The sequence below is a fragment of the Pyrgilauda ruficollis genome, unplaced genomic scaffold, assembly GCF_017590135.1.
Source record: "Pyrgilauda ruficollis isolate IOZ18807 unplaced genomic scaffold, ASM1759013v1 scaffold187, whole genome shotgun sequence".
NCBI lineage: Eukaryota > Metazoa > Chordata > Aves > Passeriformes > Passeridae > Pyrgilauda > Pyrgilauda ruficollis.
The window spans coordinates 496,510-512,005 of record NW_024517762.1 but is presented as its reverse complement, the minus strand read 5'-3'; the positions used below and the strand labels follow the sequence as shown (position 1 = coordinate 512,005).

Below are 15,496 nucleotides of genomic sequence, written 5' to 3'. Positions count from 1 at the left end.
CTGCTGCCCGTTGGCCGGTGCTCCTCCCTCCCTGGCCCTCTGCAGCCCCAGCACCCACTCCCTGCCATCCAACACTGTCCTTCCCTGGACCAAAGGGCTCTGGGGATTTTTTGGGGCCTCCCCACACCCCCTGGCTAGGCTGCAGCTTGTTGGAGCTTCCTTATTCCGACCATCAGAGGAAATGGCTTAGGAGTGACCCATCCAGGAGCAGAGCTGGAGCATCACACCAGGCAGAGACAGCCCCACGCCACCCTCATGAGCGTCTCCCACCCTTTCTCCATGTGAAGTCCAGGTGGGCTGGCTCATCTCCACCCCTTCCTCTTCCTTCCCTGGCCATGGAGAAACTCAGTTAATCCTTTAGGTATAAATCACTTCCAGCCGGTCAAGCTGAACACGTACTGGGCGTCTCTTGCGTACCTTGATCCCTGATTTCACCCCACGCCTGGCACTAGGCTGCTCCAGAGGGAAGCACCATGCCTGCATCCCTGCTCCAAGCCAGGCAGCACCACAGACCTCCCCTTCCCATTCCACACCAACAAACACAGGGGAACCAACCCTGCTCCCCCCCAAAATCAGGGTGCAGCCAGGAGTGCTGAAACTCCACAGCAAAGAGGAGCCCTGGGAGAGGCTTTCACCCCTCCTGACTCCCAGAGTCAGTCTGGGAGTTAACCATGGAAACACAGGCACCGTGACATCCCTGAGACTCCCACCTCAGCCCCGGCACCCGCATCACCCACATCAGCTGTGTGGGGACAGAGCCCAGCCTTGCTAGGCTCTGCTCCCTGTATCCACCTCTTCCCACGGGACCATCGCAGTGATGCCAGCTGGGGGGGTCCCTCTGTGCCATCCCTGTGCTCCCTGCTTGCCTGGAATGCTGTGCAGCTGTGCCAATCCCTGGGCACAGCTATGGGGTAGCAACGCACCGAGGCTCCCAACGCGCTGGGAACACGGCACCCGCCGGGGAGCTCTCCAGGTGGGAGCTGCGTTTCCATAAACAAACCAGACCGCTGGTAATTAGCAGGTTCAAGGGCATGTCAGGCTGGAGGCAGCTCTGCAGCCCAGGCAGGGGGTTGGCAGGTGAAGGAGGTACCACCGAGACCCCCAAAGCTGGGGTTTCCCATGGCTGAGCTCATTTCCCTGCCTTGGTTTTGGATTTGGGCTGAAGCCATATTTTTAAAATCCTGCAACCCCCAGCTGGTCATTAATCACCTCCCACGCATAAATTCACGGTTGGGAAAGCCAGGAGTCAGTGCAGGGAGGGCAGGTGACACAGTGGTCACCAGGCTGTGGGTGGGACGCGGCTTTGGCTTTACCGCAGAGCAGCACCCACCGCCCCCGGTCGGAATCGCTGCGGGCGCCGATGGGGGTGGCCGGGCTCTCCCTGTGCCAGCACTCACGGAGCTACTCCCGCTGTGTCCCAGGCCCAGCCCGCCCTGTGGCAGAGGCAGGCGGACTTTGTCCCCCCCGGAAGACGCCGCGTGAGATGCTGGCAGCGCCCGCGCCTGTCACCTGAGCACGCCATGGCAGGTAGGCAAAATCCCACTTCTCCCCTGTTCTTAGCTGGGAAGGATCCCTGTGCAAGCTCAGCTGGGGGTCCTGCTCTGGTGTCACCTCTTAGGGTGCCGAGGGTCCTTCCCAGCCCCCCAAACCGGCTCAGCATGTTGCTAAACAGCCACGAACACCACTCGCTGCCAGACCCCCAAGGCAGAGCTTGTTTGTCCAGGATGGCTACAGCAGTCACGTGCCCTGGGGGGAGCTGGATCAGCTTTCCCATCCAAACCCCCTCCCCTCTGTGCTCCCAGACCTTTGCAGCGTGCCCCCCGAATTCCTGGTGCCGGCTGCCAACGAGACGCTGGACCTGGTGCTGGGGAGCCAGGTCGAGCTGAACTGCACCGTGCGCTGGGCGGGCACCGAGCACTGCCAGCCCATTCCCACCTGGAGCAAGGATGGGCAGTGGCTGGGCAGTGGGAGCAGCCAGGACACTGTCTGGTAAGGAGCCTGCCCTGGGGATATCCATCTATCTGCTTTTGGGGGGTGTCACCACACAGCCTGACCCATAGCATCCCCCATGTCCTGTCAGGTCTGGCCAAAACTCCTCGGAGCAGCTCCTGGCCAGCGTCCTGCAGCTCAACCTCACCCAGGATGCCGATTTTGGGGTGTTTGCCTGCTGGATCAGCAATGCCACAGCCACCTTCACCCTGCGGCGAGCTGGTAGGGGCCTGCTGGTGACAGGGAGGGGGCATCCCACAGAGAGCCCAGGTGCACAGGGGGATTGAGGAGAGTGAGAGGGGCCCTGCTGCTTCTCCCACATCGGGGTGCAGACCTGCACCAAACCCAGGTATGCTGCTCACCGTGCTCTTCCTGTCCTGGCAGAGGCGGTGGGGCACGTGCCGGCGGTGCTGGCAGCCCTCCTGGTCCTGGTGCTCCTGGTGCTCCTGGCTGTGCTCTATGTCCAGTGCCGCCTGAACGCGCTCCTCTGGTACCGGGACCGCTACGGAGAGCTGGAGATCAACGGTGAGCCAAAGGTGTTCCCACTCCCACTCACTCTGCGAGTCTGGGGGCTCGCACAGCCCTTCCCACGTTATCCCTACTCCATGGATCTCCCCAGACGGGAAGCTCTACGATGCCTACGTCTCCCACGCCACTGCCCCCGATGACCGGAAGTTCATCCACTTCATCGTGAAGCCGCAGCTGGAAAACCGCCACGGCTACAAGCTCTTCCTGGACGAGCAGAACATCCTGCCCAACTCAGGTAGGCACCAGGCAGGGCTGGGCAGGGGGTGACACAGGGACCTGGGGGCTTGACACCCTTTTGCACAGAGCCATCAGCTGACCTCATCATGAATGTCAGCCGGTGCCGGCGCCTCATCGTGGTGCTCTCCGTCGCGTACCTGGAGCAGGAGTGGTGCAACAGCAGCTTCAGGTAGGAGCAGAGCAGCTCCCACAGGAGAGGAGAGGGGCTGCTGCATCCCTCACCCTCCTGTCACCCACTTGTCTCGCAGGGAAGGGCTCTGGAGGCTGCTGGAGCTTTCCAGGAAACCCATCTTCATCGTCTTCGAGAGCCAGTACCGGGAGATCACCCACCCCGCCATCACCCTGCTGAAGCAGCACCGAAGCACAGTGACCCTGCTGGTGTGGAGAGCCGGCTCCATGGTGAGTGCCGAGAGGGATCCTGGCCCCCCCAGAGCCCCCTTTCCCTCCCCAGCACCCCACAGTGCCAGCCTCCCTCCTGCTGCCCTTTGGGGCTGCCCCATGGTGAGAGCAGAGCAGGACCCATCCCACCAGCACCCCCTTCCATTCCCAGCTCCCCATTTTGGGTCAGCCTCCCTGCTGCCTCTGGGGCTGTGCCCCAGGCTCCGGTGCTAAAGAGCAGGCTTTTGGAGGACATTATTGGAGGACATTTAAAAACCCAACCAGAAGGGCCCCGGATCTGGGAGCTCACCCCTCAAACCTGCACAGTCAGGAGGACCCCGTGACACTGCAGGGCCTCCCCAGCCTCAGCTCCCCAAGCGGAGTTTTGGCCCAGGGCCACTCCGGCCATTTCGGGACCAGGCTGGGAGCTGGAGCCCTGGGGAGCGTTCCAGCAGGTCGGGCCGGTTTCTCCGCCGGCGCGTGGGCACGGTGCCACGCCGGAGCACAGCCTCACCTTGGCCGAGCTCCCAGCACCGGGGAGAGCGAGCCGAGCCCGTGGAACCCTGCGGGGCCGTGCTCCGGTGGTCCCGGCCCAGCTCATCCCCTCGGCACCCCTGCAGACCCCATCGTCGGACTTCTGGAAGGAGCTGTGCCTGGCCCTGCCGCGCAAGGTGTCCTTCCCGGGGGGAAGGAGCGTGGGGGACCCGCAGACCCAGCTGCAGGAGGACAAGGACCCCATGCTGATCCTGCACAGCAGCTACCTGGACAGCGCAGGAGACCTGGACCCGGACGGGGACCTCGGCACAGGTCCGTGTCCCTGCTGCTTCTCCCGAGGGGACAGATGCGCACTGGAGGTCATTCCTGGGCTTTGCCTCCCGCTCCTGTGGCGGCGGGGTGGGTCCAGCCCCTTCCCCCTCCACCTAAACCCATCCCCCTGCTCCTGCCAGGCCTCCGAGGGCGCGTCTTCGGAAGCCCCCCACCACCCCGCCTCGGTGGGCGCAGCGCTCCCGGCGCTCCGGCATCCAGCGGGATGGAGGACGCGCAGCTGCGCGACGGGCAGCGCTCCGAGCTCGACGTCTCGGATCTGGGGTCGCGCAACTACGGTGCCCGCACGGACTTCTACTGCCTGGTGACAGAGGATGACATCTGAGCAGGGCCACAGGTGTCCCCCGGCCCCGTGGGGACACACGGACCAGGTCAGGGCTGAGGAGCCCGGGAGTTATGATGGGATCAGAGCCACGGCCGTGCTGGGAAAGCAGGAGCTGGCTCCAAAGTGGAGAACTGGAAAACCCTCACCAGGAGCACCGTGCCCGTAATACCTCAGTGCCACCCCTGGGTGCCACCCAGGTGGCTGGGCTGTGTCCCTTGCCGTGGGTGGCAGGTACGTTCTTCCTGCATGATGGACAATTGCTGGGATGGGTGATGCTCTCTGAGGAACAGCGTGCCCCAGCCCCAGGGAGTGCCCGACAGGAGCGGTGGCAGCGCCTTTGTCCCATATGGAAACCCCGTGACAATAAAAGGCTGCTGCACCCACTGCATCTGTCCATGATGGGGACACAGGTGACACGGGGGGGGTCTCCCCACCACAGGCAGTGCTCTGATCTGTCCTTCCCACACCAGTGTCCCTGTCACACTAACTGTGAGCCAAGCCAGGCACAGAGCATGGCATGGCACTGTGCGGTGAGCTCACCCTGTGCTGGTGTCCCCCTGGCACTGGTGTCACCAGGACACTGTCCCCCCTCTCCCAGGTGCCATCGAAACACAGGTGCAGGTGAGCATCACTCAAGGCTTTTATTTCAGGGGTACACAGGGCGGGGGGGGTTGTACACAGAGAGCAGCAGAGCCAAATACCCCATGACCCCGCGCCTGGACCGCACCGGCGTCACTCACCGTGGGGGCTGCTCCAGCCCCTCTGCCCACTCCCCCCATCCTCCCACCCCTCTACTCTACACTGTCCCCCCCGGGTGCCCTGTGCCCCCCAAGCATGGGGGCTCCCGCAGCCCCAAATCCACCGGCAGCCCAAAGCCACCCCCAGCGCACCCGTGCGTCCCCTCCCGGCCACCACTGTGGCACAGAGAGCTTTGGACCCGTCTGCACCCAGCGCCGGGGACACCGGGGGCACCTCCCCACCCACGGGTGACACTGCTCAGCAAACACGACCCGGACGGCCCTGCCCGGATCCTGCTGCGCCAGCAGGGCCCAGCCCTGGCAGCAGCTGGTGAGGAACGACAGCAGCAGCTCTGCCACGCTGGGACAGTCCCCACAGGGTGGCAGATGGAGCCCTGAGGCCCTCCCAGGCTTCCTGCAGGGAGGGCACAGAGCCCCATCAGGCAGCCCCCCTGCCCACCCTCCACAGCAAAGGGGGAATGCTGCGCTGTCACAGCGTCACTTCCCGGCTCCCTGCACCGCTGTGCCACCCCATAAACTGTGGGAAGCCACCTCAGAGCCCTCCAAGCCCCCAAGCCATGCAAAGCTCCATCCCCACCCAGCCAGGGCAGAACAAAAGTGTAACCCGACGCACATCCCACACTGGCACAGAGCACAGACATCCCCGGCCCCACAGCTCAGGGAGCTGGGATGAAGCACCCCCAGAAGCCCCCCTACCCCAGAATTGCTCTACAGGAGCCTTCCCAAATCCCTACAGCTCCTGCCCCCCTGTCAAGCCAGGACAAGCCAAGTTTTGCAGACAGCTGCCTGAGCATAGGGAGGGCCCCCAAGGGGTGCCATGGGGCGCGCCCCCCCCCCAAATGGGGTCCCAGTGGGGCCCCACAGCAGAGCCAAAAGCAGCTGCTGGGTGTAAGGCCGGGCAGGAGGGAGGACAAGTGTCCCCCAGACAGGGAAGGAGACCCGGCAGAGGCGGGAGGCACATGGGATGTAGGGATTAGGCTACAGAGTGGGGGTCTGGCGGCGAGCAGCCTCCCCACGGCATGGCTGGCAGCACGGAGCATCCCAGCGAGGCATTCCAGCTCCCAGGGTGTCCTCACAGGCTGAGGAAGTCCTCCTTCCGGTACCCCTTCTGCAAGGAGACAGCCCCATCAGGCCCATGGAGCCCCTCTGCTCCGGCACTGATGGGCCACACTGTCCCCACCCCACCTGCACAGGGACAACGCTGTGGGATGTCCCCACACCTGAGGAAAAGCAGGCGTGGAGTGGGACCCCACCATATCCTGGGAAGCATTTGGGTGGTGTGGCTCTCTAGAATGAATCCCCTGGCCTTAATTCCCTAGGGACCCTCCCAGTGGCTGCGGGAGGCTCTGGAATGGGTACATACCATCTTGAAGTCCCGGTGGAGCTTGGTGTACTGCCACATGTTTCCCAGGAGGCTGGCGGCGGCTCGGGAGGACTTCTCATTGTCTGAGCTGGGAAAGGGACAGGATGCAATGAGGTTCTGGGGACCACTGAGCATGGGACAGTGCCCATCAGCCCAAGGAGACCACTCCAGAGGGGTCTGGAAGGGGCTTGGTGCGGGTGGGGAGAGGCAGGAGGTGAATGGCTGGATCCCACAATAACAGGCAGGAGCAGGGAGAGGTTCCCTGATGGGAAAAAGCAGCTATGGTGATGGTGGGGTGTCCTTAGGGGGTGACAAAGGGCTGGCAAGTGGCCACAAGGCGACTCTGAGCTAGTCTGGGGATTCCCAACGCCAAGGTTTGGGAAGGGAAACTTGTGACCCTCTTCCAGGGTGCTGGAGCAGGGAGGGAGAGGAGAACAGGACAGGAGCCCGACAGTGAGCTGGGACACGCAGCTCCCATCCCACCTGTCCCGTCGCTTCTTGATGAAGAAGAGCTTCCTGAGGCCGTCGAAGTAGACGATGTCGCGGGCGGCCATGGGGCTCTCCACCACCAGGTTGTTGAGCACCGCGATGATGTTCACGATGACGTCGGCGGGCGGGGCCTTGTCCCCGACACTCCCTGGCAGCTTCTCGATCAGGTGGCTGACCACCTTGGTGGCTGTGGGCAAAGGGAACATCAGGGCTGGTGGCCAGAGCCGGAGGGCACAGAGACACGTCTGGGAACAGGGGATGGAGCAGCCTGCCGGCTCAGCTGCGTGCAGGGATGCAGCAGGCAGGATGGGGTTGGGATGTGGCCCGAGATAATGGGAGGCAAAGGCAAAGGTTGGGAAGCACGCCCCAGCCCTGGTCGACCCCTGGCACTCACACATCTCGTCCTTGTTGCGGGCGTGGCGGGACAGGTTGCGGATGAGGCCGGTGAGGGAGCGCAGCTGGTGGTGGTCGGCAGTGCGGACACGGTCCAGCACGGGATTCAGGATGCGCTCCTGCTCCAGCGCCAGCCGGCTGAGCACACCCGCCCACTGCAAGGCAAACATCCCCTTGGAGACTCCGCCAGCTCCCTGCTCCTCCTCCCACTCACGGGGAGCAGGCTGGGGTGAACCCTGCCCAGGTGCCCCCCTCCCAGCACGGCTGTGGTGGGAGCCCCGGCGTTCCCCGGGCCTCACCCTGCGGTCCCCGGCCGTGATGTTCTGCAGGGCTCCCGAGGCCGCCTCCGTCGTGTGCTTGTTGAGCTCGCAGCGCTGCAGCAGCCGGTTGTAGATGCCCACGATCTGCGGGTTCCAGAGCCACTCCATGCCCTTGGGGTCCTTGGAGACCTCCGTGAAGGTGACGATGTCCGCGTTCAGGTAGTGCTGAGGGACAGGGGCATGGTTAGACTCCGGGGATGTCCCCTCCTCAGTGTCCCTCACTGCCAGCATTGCCTTTCCCACACCTGCCTGGCCTGAACTGCTGAGCAGGGAGCTGGCAGGTCACCCTGGCTACACCATGCCCCATGGCGTGGAAAAGCGGGGGTTCAGCACCTGATTCACCCCAAACACCTGATTCACCCTCCGCTGAGCTCACCCATGTCCCACCCACCAGCTAAGGCCAGCGTCCACCTCCGCCCTGGCATCACCTCTGCTGCCAGCGCTTCCCAGTGCCAGCCCCACCCCGGTGACATGGCCAGGATGTGCTGTGCCCCCACTGACCTCCCGGGCTTTCTTGCTCTGGGGGCTGAAGCAGCCCACCAGCTCCCCTGTCACCGTGCCGCCGGCGTTCCTCCGGTGGCCCTCGAGGCGCTGCAGCGAGGACGGGGGCATCTCGTCGTACAAGCGGTAGGAGAGGTTGCGCAGGACACACACAGCGTTCTCCACACTCTGGGGGGCACAGGGGACACAAGGGAGTCATCCCTGGGCCACCTGCAGGGTGTGTCCAGCTGGCACAGGGGCTCTATAGCAGAGTCATGACACTGGGTGTGCCCAGTGAGCCCAGCTGGTGGACTCCGTGGAGCTGGGCTGGTTCTCCCAGCACCACATCAAGATGTGCCTTTGCACAACAGGGTGGGGGAGCAGCACCTCAGCTCCTCTAGCCCCTGTAGGACCAGCTCGGGGGCTCACCTTGTCCTCCGACTTCCCCACCTCCAGGGAGCTGTTCACATAGTGGATCATGGAGTCCACCAGCCCGTGGCACTCACGCATCTTCTGCCGGGTCTGCTGGCTGGCAGAGCTCAGGTTCCTGCATGAGAACAGGGTTCTGTCATGGAGAGAAGGGGATCCCCCACAGCCACCCCTACCTGAGCCCAAAAAAGAGCCCTGCAGACAGTGCTCCTGCCTCTTCCTCCCTCCAAAACTTTGCTCCCAGTGGGAGGACCTGGAGGAGATACCTGAGGAAGCCCGTGGAGTTGTAAAAGATCTCTGCCTCTGAGGGGTTCTGCTGGATGACACCCGAAGCCCCCAGCCCAGAAAGAGGGACCAGGACTAGGTCTGTGAGCTGCTCCAGTGTGTCCCGGGCCAGGCGATCCTTCAGGTTGTCACTGGAGGACAGATTCCACAGGATCCCTGCACAGAGGGGGACCCTCAGTACCGGAATGGCTGGAGAGCACATCCACCCCAACTCCCCTCCCCGGGGGGCTCATGCTGGTGACAACCAAGCAAAGGGATCATCCCCGTGGAGCTCCACTCACAAGAGGGGGAGTAGAGGCCACCCCTGGAAGGGGGAGGAGAACCCCTGCCCATCCCACCGTTGTCCCCAACCTGTGACGTTCTTGCGGAGCTCATCATCGGGCTCCCGCAGGGTGCGCATCAGCTCGTAGATGCCGTTCTCCTCCACCAGTGCCAGCTTGTTCTCGGCGTTGTCGTAGATGAGGTTGCGCATGGCGCCGGTGGCGTGGCGCTGCACCTCCTGGTTCGGGCTGTTGAACAGCTTCACCAGCTTGGGCATGGCCTGCAGGCTGCGGGCCTGGGGGACAGCCCGGGGGGTCAGACATGTTGCGCTCCCAGGGCTCCCTCAGGCCCCTGCACCTGCCTGCGGTGTCAGAGTGGCTGGGAAATCCCTGCTCCCGCTGGGAAACCCCCTGCTCCCACCCTTCTGGGGGCTCACCTGCTTCTTGGCGCTGCTGTCGCTGTAGCACTTGTGCTGCAGGTAGGCAGCGCCCAGCACCTGCAGGTTGGGGTCGCTGGCAATCAGGTACTTCACTGCCGAGGGCAGGTCGATGTCGTCAAACCTGGAATCACAGCCAGCTGAGTCCCAGCAGAGCATCCCACAGGATCCTCCACCTCTATGCCCCACCATTTCCCCATCTCCAAGGAGTCCCACCAACCCATCTCCTTCCCTCTGCGCTCTGGTTACGGGACTCCATTCCCAGTGGGATAAGCATCATCCTCGTGCCATGTCTCAGGATGTGCCCATGGAGGAGCCAGGGGCAGGGGCAGGACACGCTTGGAGATCAGCCTGTGCTGTGGTCCAAGCTGCGCCCACCATCCCACCCCTCTTCCCAACATCCCTTGTGCCCAGTGGGAGCTGGAGGGGCTCCCCTCCTCCAGCAGGGTGGGACACACTCTTCCCACAGTGGGGACAAGGACCAAGACACCCCGGAGCAGCCCCGGCCCTCACCCGCCGGCGTGGTGTCCGAGCAGCGTGCTGTGCCCGTTGTACATCTCCATGGCGCGCGGCTCCGCGAGGTGATGGCCGGACTCGGCCAGGCTGCGCACGGAGGGGGCGCGGGAGCTGTGCTCCCCCAGCCCCAGGAAGGCGCCGCCGCCTCCCGCCGGCATCGTGCCGAAGGAGCCGGCGCTCAGCCGCGAGCGGTTGTTGCTCTGGAAGCGCTGCAGCGTGCGCATGGCGGGCGCGCGGATGGTGCGGCTCGGCGGCCCCTCGGCGCCGTCCAGCCAGTCGCAGCCGGCCTTGGCGGCCGTGCCGGCGCTCAGCTGCCGCTCGAAGGCGAAGGAGCGGCCGAAGCCGCCGCCGGCCTGGCTCTTGTAGAGCTGCCGGTGCCCCGGCGCGTCCAGCTGCTCCGACAGGACGCTGTAGCGGTCGTCGGCGAGCGGGAGGGGCCCGTCGGCCAGGCGCAGGGAGCGCAGCGACAGCGTGTCCAGGTTCTGCCGGCTGCGGAAGTTGCGCTCGTGGAAGGAGCTGGGCCGCGGCGAGGCGGTGGCCACCTGTGAGGCCGCGTAGCCGGCCACGTACGGGCGGCCCTTGGCCGGGCCCCCGTTGCTGATGGTGGCCATGCGCTTGTGCGGGGTGAGGTCCACGGCCGAGCGCGAGGACCAGCCGCTGCCCCGCAGCGTGCCGAAATCCTTCTTGGCCAGCGGCTGGTACAGCTGCAGGGAGGAAATGGAAGGTTAGGAGTCCATCCCTCCACCTCCACCAGGGGAGCCCGGAGCTCTCCTCAGCACAGCCGAGGCGGTGGGCAGGGGACAGAGCCCCGGTACGTACCGAGGCCTTGGGGTCCACCCCATTGCTCTGGGAGCGGGAGCTGAAGGAGGAGCGCAGGGTCGAGCTGTACTGACTGCCTGCAGGACAGCCACAGAGGACGCACAGTAAGCATGGGCAGGGCAGGAAGGGATCTGGAGATCAAAGATCGCCCCAGCTCATCCCAGGGGGACCTGCTGCGGGAACCGTGGCACCGCAAGCAGAGCTGGGGGGACAAAGGGGTGGGAGGAGGCCGCCTTCACCTGCCCGCTGGCCAAGGGGAGCAGAAGTGGCCTCTCCACCCTGCCTCATGCCCCGACGGCGAGGGCACTAATTGCCACCTTGGCGGGGACGCCGCGGCTCAGCCCGGTCCCCCCTGCCGCAGCTGGATCAGCAGCCCAGGCGTTCCCCACAGCCAGTCCCGGCTCCCCGCTCTGGGAACGGCACCTGGAACCCCGGTGCCCCCCATGACACCTCACGCTGCCTATCTGCCCTGCCACCGCCCCAGGGCTGCCGGCGGGACACGACAGGGACGGGACGGGGACGCCGCCAGTGCTGTGGTGCCAGGAGCGTGACTCACGCCTGGGGCAGCCCTCGGGGTGTCAGAGGGGTCTGTCCCCAGCACCGGGGTCCCCAGCGCGGGGGTCGGGGCTCGGGGGATCCCGGCGGTGCCGGGCGGGGCGGCAGGGCGGAGGCCGCCGGCGCAGACGTTAAATGGAGGAGCTGGAGCCCGGCCAGCGCCGCCGCTCAAGGCTGGGGGGGCTCTGCCAGGGCGGGAAAATCCTCCCCCCTGCCAGCCCAACGCGGGGTGTGGGACCCCAGCAGCGCAAAGCCCGCCAAGGGCAGGTGGGGGAACGAAGGCAGGACCCCGAGTGGGGTAAAACAAGCCCACGCTGGGGCTGAGCTATCCCCGGTCCCAGCACTTGGGATGCTCGGGGGCACTGGGGGGACTCGGTCGGGTTGGGGGGCACCACCCAACCCGCAGACAAGCTGCACCCAGAGCCCAGTTCCGGCCGAGGGGCTCCCACCCCCCGTCCCACCGCGTGTTCCCAGGGGCTCCCGGGGGGTCTCCCACCTCTGGTGCCGTCGGGGAGGTCCTCGGGGCGGGCGGGCGCTTGCCCCCGCAGCATCATGCGGATGCGGACCTGCTCCTGGACACGGGCGCTGCGCAGCCGCTGGGCCTCGGCCGCCTCCCGGCCACGTTCGTCCAGCTGCCGGTCCGAGGGCAAGGCCAGGGAGCAGACGCCGGCCTCGGGCTGCAGGGCCGACAGCAGGAAGGCGTTAGTCTCCTGCATGGTGCCGAGGGGCCGCGGCCAGCCCGGCCGCCCTGCGCAGGTGAGCGGCGGCAGTGGCGGCGTTCCGGCGTTCCCCAGCCGTAGGGAGGCTCCGTCCCGGCCCGTCCGTCCCGCCCCGCTGCCACGCCTCGCCGGGAAAAGGAGGGGGCCCCATCGGGGCCACTGTCACTATTGACACCATCACCATCGTCACCGTCACAGGTGGAGGTGCCCAAGGGCGACCTCGGGATGAGGGAGGTGGGTGGTCCAGGGGTCTGGGGGTCCTACCTTGGGAAAAGCCAGGGTTCCTTCAGACAGTCACCCCTTGACTCCTGGGCAGCCACACCAGTGAGCCCAGACCCCCACACTGTCCCATCAATGAGCCCAAGATCCCCAGGAAATCCCCCAGAAGAGCCCTGGCCCCCCACAAAGCCTCCCCATTGATCTCTGCCACTGAACCCTGGACACCCACATTGTTTCTCCAGTGAGCCCTGGAGACTCATGAGGCCTTCTAGGAGAGCCCCAGACCCTTGGAGAACCTTCCCGTTGACCTCCAGAGACTCACACGGCCCTGCCACTGAGCCCCAGACCCCTACAACAGTGTCCCTCCAATGAGCTCAAGACCCCCAGGAAACCTCTGAGGAGAGTGCTCTGGACCCCCATATGACCTCTCTGTCCAGCTCTGGACCCCCAGATTGTCACTCCAGTGAGCTCCACACCCCCACATGGGGTCCCAGAGGTGTCCCAGACCACCAGAGAGACCCCTCAACCAGCCCTGACCACAAAGGCCCAGGCCACCTCCACAGGGACCCCCAGATCACTCAAGCCACTTTCCAGGAGCGCTCTGGACCCCCATCTGGCACAGGGGTCCAGCCCTGCAGTAATTCCTGGCTGGGCCCTCCCTGCTTTGCTTTTTAAATCAGCCGGGGAATGAAAAAACAACAATAATAAAAAAGGGGCGGCTGAGCGCCGCGGGCCCGCGGTGACGAACGCGGTGACTCAGGCCCCGCTGCCACCACAGCTACTAATTAGCCTCGCCCCACCTGCCGAGCCGCCCCATCCATTCAGACCGGGGACACCACATCCCCCCGGCCCGCTGTGCTCGGGGTCAGCTCCCGAAATCCCCCGGCTGCCAGGCCATGCCACTGTCGCGCAGCGCTGGCCCGAGCGGCTCATTGCTGATCCGAGCTGCGGCCGTTCTCAGCCCCGCTCGGGGTCACGGTGGCTCCGTGTCACCGGCCGGGCGCTTTGGGGTGAGCGTGGCCACGCGGGGCTGGCTCTGTGGCCAGCCCTGGCTCAGCGCTTGGCGTCACCGCCCCGGCAGCGACAGCAGCGTTGCGGGCTGGGCCGGGTTTACAACGCCCGGCGGTGACACCGTGTGCGCTTCGGTCGGGGGTGAAAAGGGCGGCTGTCCCCGAGGAATGTGCCGCCGTCAGCAGGAGCCGCGGCACGGGCGGGGTGGCAAGAGCTGCGGGCCAGCAGTCTGGGGTGACAGTCCCCCCGTGGTTCCCTAAGTCCCCCTTGGAGGCAGCATCCCGATGTGGCAAGGACCAACGTGGGGGCAACCCACCCCCTCAACTGCGGGGTTTGTAGGAGCCCCCTTTTGCCCAGGGGCCACGCCTGGGCCTTTTGGGGTACAGCACCCAGGAAAACCCCCGAGGTCCCCCCTCTTCTCCCACCGCGGCACCACCCCACGGGCGCACCGAGTTTGGCAGAGCTCGGCGGGCGCTCCCAACCCTCGGAGCCCGGATGAATCACGGGTTCCCCCGCAGCGGGCGGGCAGGCGGAGGGGGTGGATCGCTCCCTCTGCAAGCCAACGCTTGCCCGCCGTCCCTGTGCCAGGATCCCGGGGGATCGGGGCCATCCCAGCAGCCCCCCAGCTCCGGGGGACAGAGGGGCTCCGGGGACAACCCCGAGCCCACTGGAACCCCCACCTTCCCCCAGCTCTTCCTCCCTCCCAAACCCACATTCCCCCACCATAACACTGCCCTGCAGCTGACAACTGGAAATTCGGGGGTCCGGGGGGATTCAAGGGCTGCTTGGAGCTGGAATGGGCAGCGCTTGCCTCATCAAGCAGTTTGTTAATTGGGGAAGGTCGGATAGGAGGGGGATACACCAGGGGGCTTAGAAACAGCGAATCAGCACAAAGAAAACGTTTGAAGCAAAATTGAGGGATTCCCGAGGGGACCCGAGCCCAGCTGGAATGACAGACTGAAATAAACCCAATCCGGGGTCCCTAAAGCAGCCGCTGACCGCCCCCCGCCTGGAGGCAACTCTGTCACTCTCCCGCGGGGTGACAGAGCCACATTCCCGGGGAGCCCCGGCTCCTGGGAGCGCCGCGTCCTCTCCCACCCCCCGAGCAGCACCGAGAGCCTGTCCCCACGCCCGTGTCCCCAGGGCTGGCCGTGCCCGCCGGGGCCATCGGTGCTGGAGCAGGGAGCGGCCGCGGTGGCTGCACCAGCCCGGACACCGCGCACGTGCCAGGAGCCACGCTGGGGACACCGAGGCGCAGGGAGAGAGGGAGGGAGGGAAAAGCCTCCTGGCCATAGCCGGCCGCTGTTGGGCAGCCACCAGACCCACGTGCTGGAGCCCCAGACCCCGGCACCACCCCGGCCAGGGGAAGGGGACAGGCTGCGTGGCAGGGCGAGTGACACCGGCTCCCCCCAGGGACCCGCGGCTGGGGACGGTGGGGACAGCGGCGACGACGGCCGCGGGAGTGGCCGGCACGTACCTGGCTGGCTGGCCCCGGAGGGCAGCTGTCCTGCAGCATCCTCGGGCGGGCAGGTGCACCCCTGGGTGCTGCGGGGTGCGGGTGGGCGCCGGCGTCTGCGGCGGGCGTGGGGCGCACGGGCCCGCCCCGCACCTCGCCCAACCAGTCTCCTCGCCGGGGTTTTGCATGGAACACGCTCGCCTCCCCGCCGAGGCTGCGACCTCGGGGCTCACAGGGGCTCCTCAAAATCTTCAGCACGGCCGGGGGTCTGGGGGGGGGCCAGCCCCCACAGGGGAGCCACATCTCGGCCGCCTGCAAAGAGTCCCCAGGGATCCCCACCGCCACCATGGCCATGATCCAATGTGTCCTTCCCAACACATCCCCCTGAACACCCAGCTCGGGGCACCCATAGGTGTAACGGGGAGGGTTTGGGGGTGTCAGAACTAGAAGATGGAGGAGAGGCAGAGCTTGGGGGGCACAGGCATTTTTTGGGATGCAGGGGGCTCCCCCTGGTTCGCAGGGAGCGTGTTTGTGTGCGTGGGATGGAGCAGGAGCCCTTTGAAGCCAGATAAGCTGAGAGGGAGCGTTCGAAACGGGCCTAACCAGTTTGGGGGGTCACCACTTAGCTCCTACCACCACTAACCCAGGCCCCCCACCACACCCCCACACTCGCCAGGGAATGCCAGGAGGGAGCCCCCCAGCAAA

At 65.8% G+C, this 15,496-nt stretch overlaps 2 protein-coding genes across 2 annotated transcripts; one reads left to right on the top strand and one right to left on the bottom strand.

Moving 5' to 3' along the window:
• The first annotated feature begins 1,360 nt into the window (after positions 1–1,360).
• Positions 1,361–4,282, top strand: SIGIRR (single Ig and TIR domain containing). The gene is made up of 9 exons (XM_041465108.1): positions 1,361–1,504; positions 1,619–1,989; positions 2,081–2,211; positions 2,374–2,514; positions 2,609–2,752; positions 2,821–2,923; positions 3,003–3,153; positions 3,753–3,939; positions 4,080–4,282. The coding sequence occupies exons 1-9, from the start codon at positions 1,361–1,363 to the stop codon at positions 4,280–4,282; spliced, it is 1,575 nt and encodes a 524-aa protein (XP_041321042.1).
• Positions 4,283–6,112: 1,830 nt separating this feature from the next.
• PKP3 (plakophilin 3) lies at positions 6,113–12,102 on the bottom strand. Its single transcript, XM_041465138.1, has 13 exons — positions 11,883–12,102; positions 10,832–10,908; positions 10,010–10,716; positions 9,497–9,620; positions 9,151–9,355; positions 8,781–8,955; positions 8,515–8,632; positions 8,107–8,274; positions 7,585–7,770; positions 7,287–7,440; positions 6,887–7,079; positions 6,404–6,491; positions 6,113–6,148 (listed from the first exon to the last, which is right to left on the bottom strand). The coding sequence occupies exons 1-13, from the start codon at positions 12,100–12,102 to the stop codon at positions 6,113–6,115; spliced, it is 2,451 nt and encodes an 816-aa protein (XP_041321072.1).
• Positions 12,103–15,496: the final 3,394 nt, after the last annotated feature.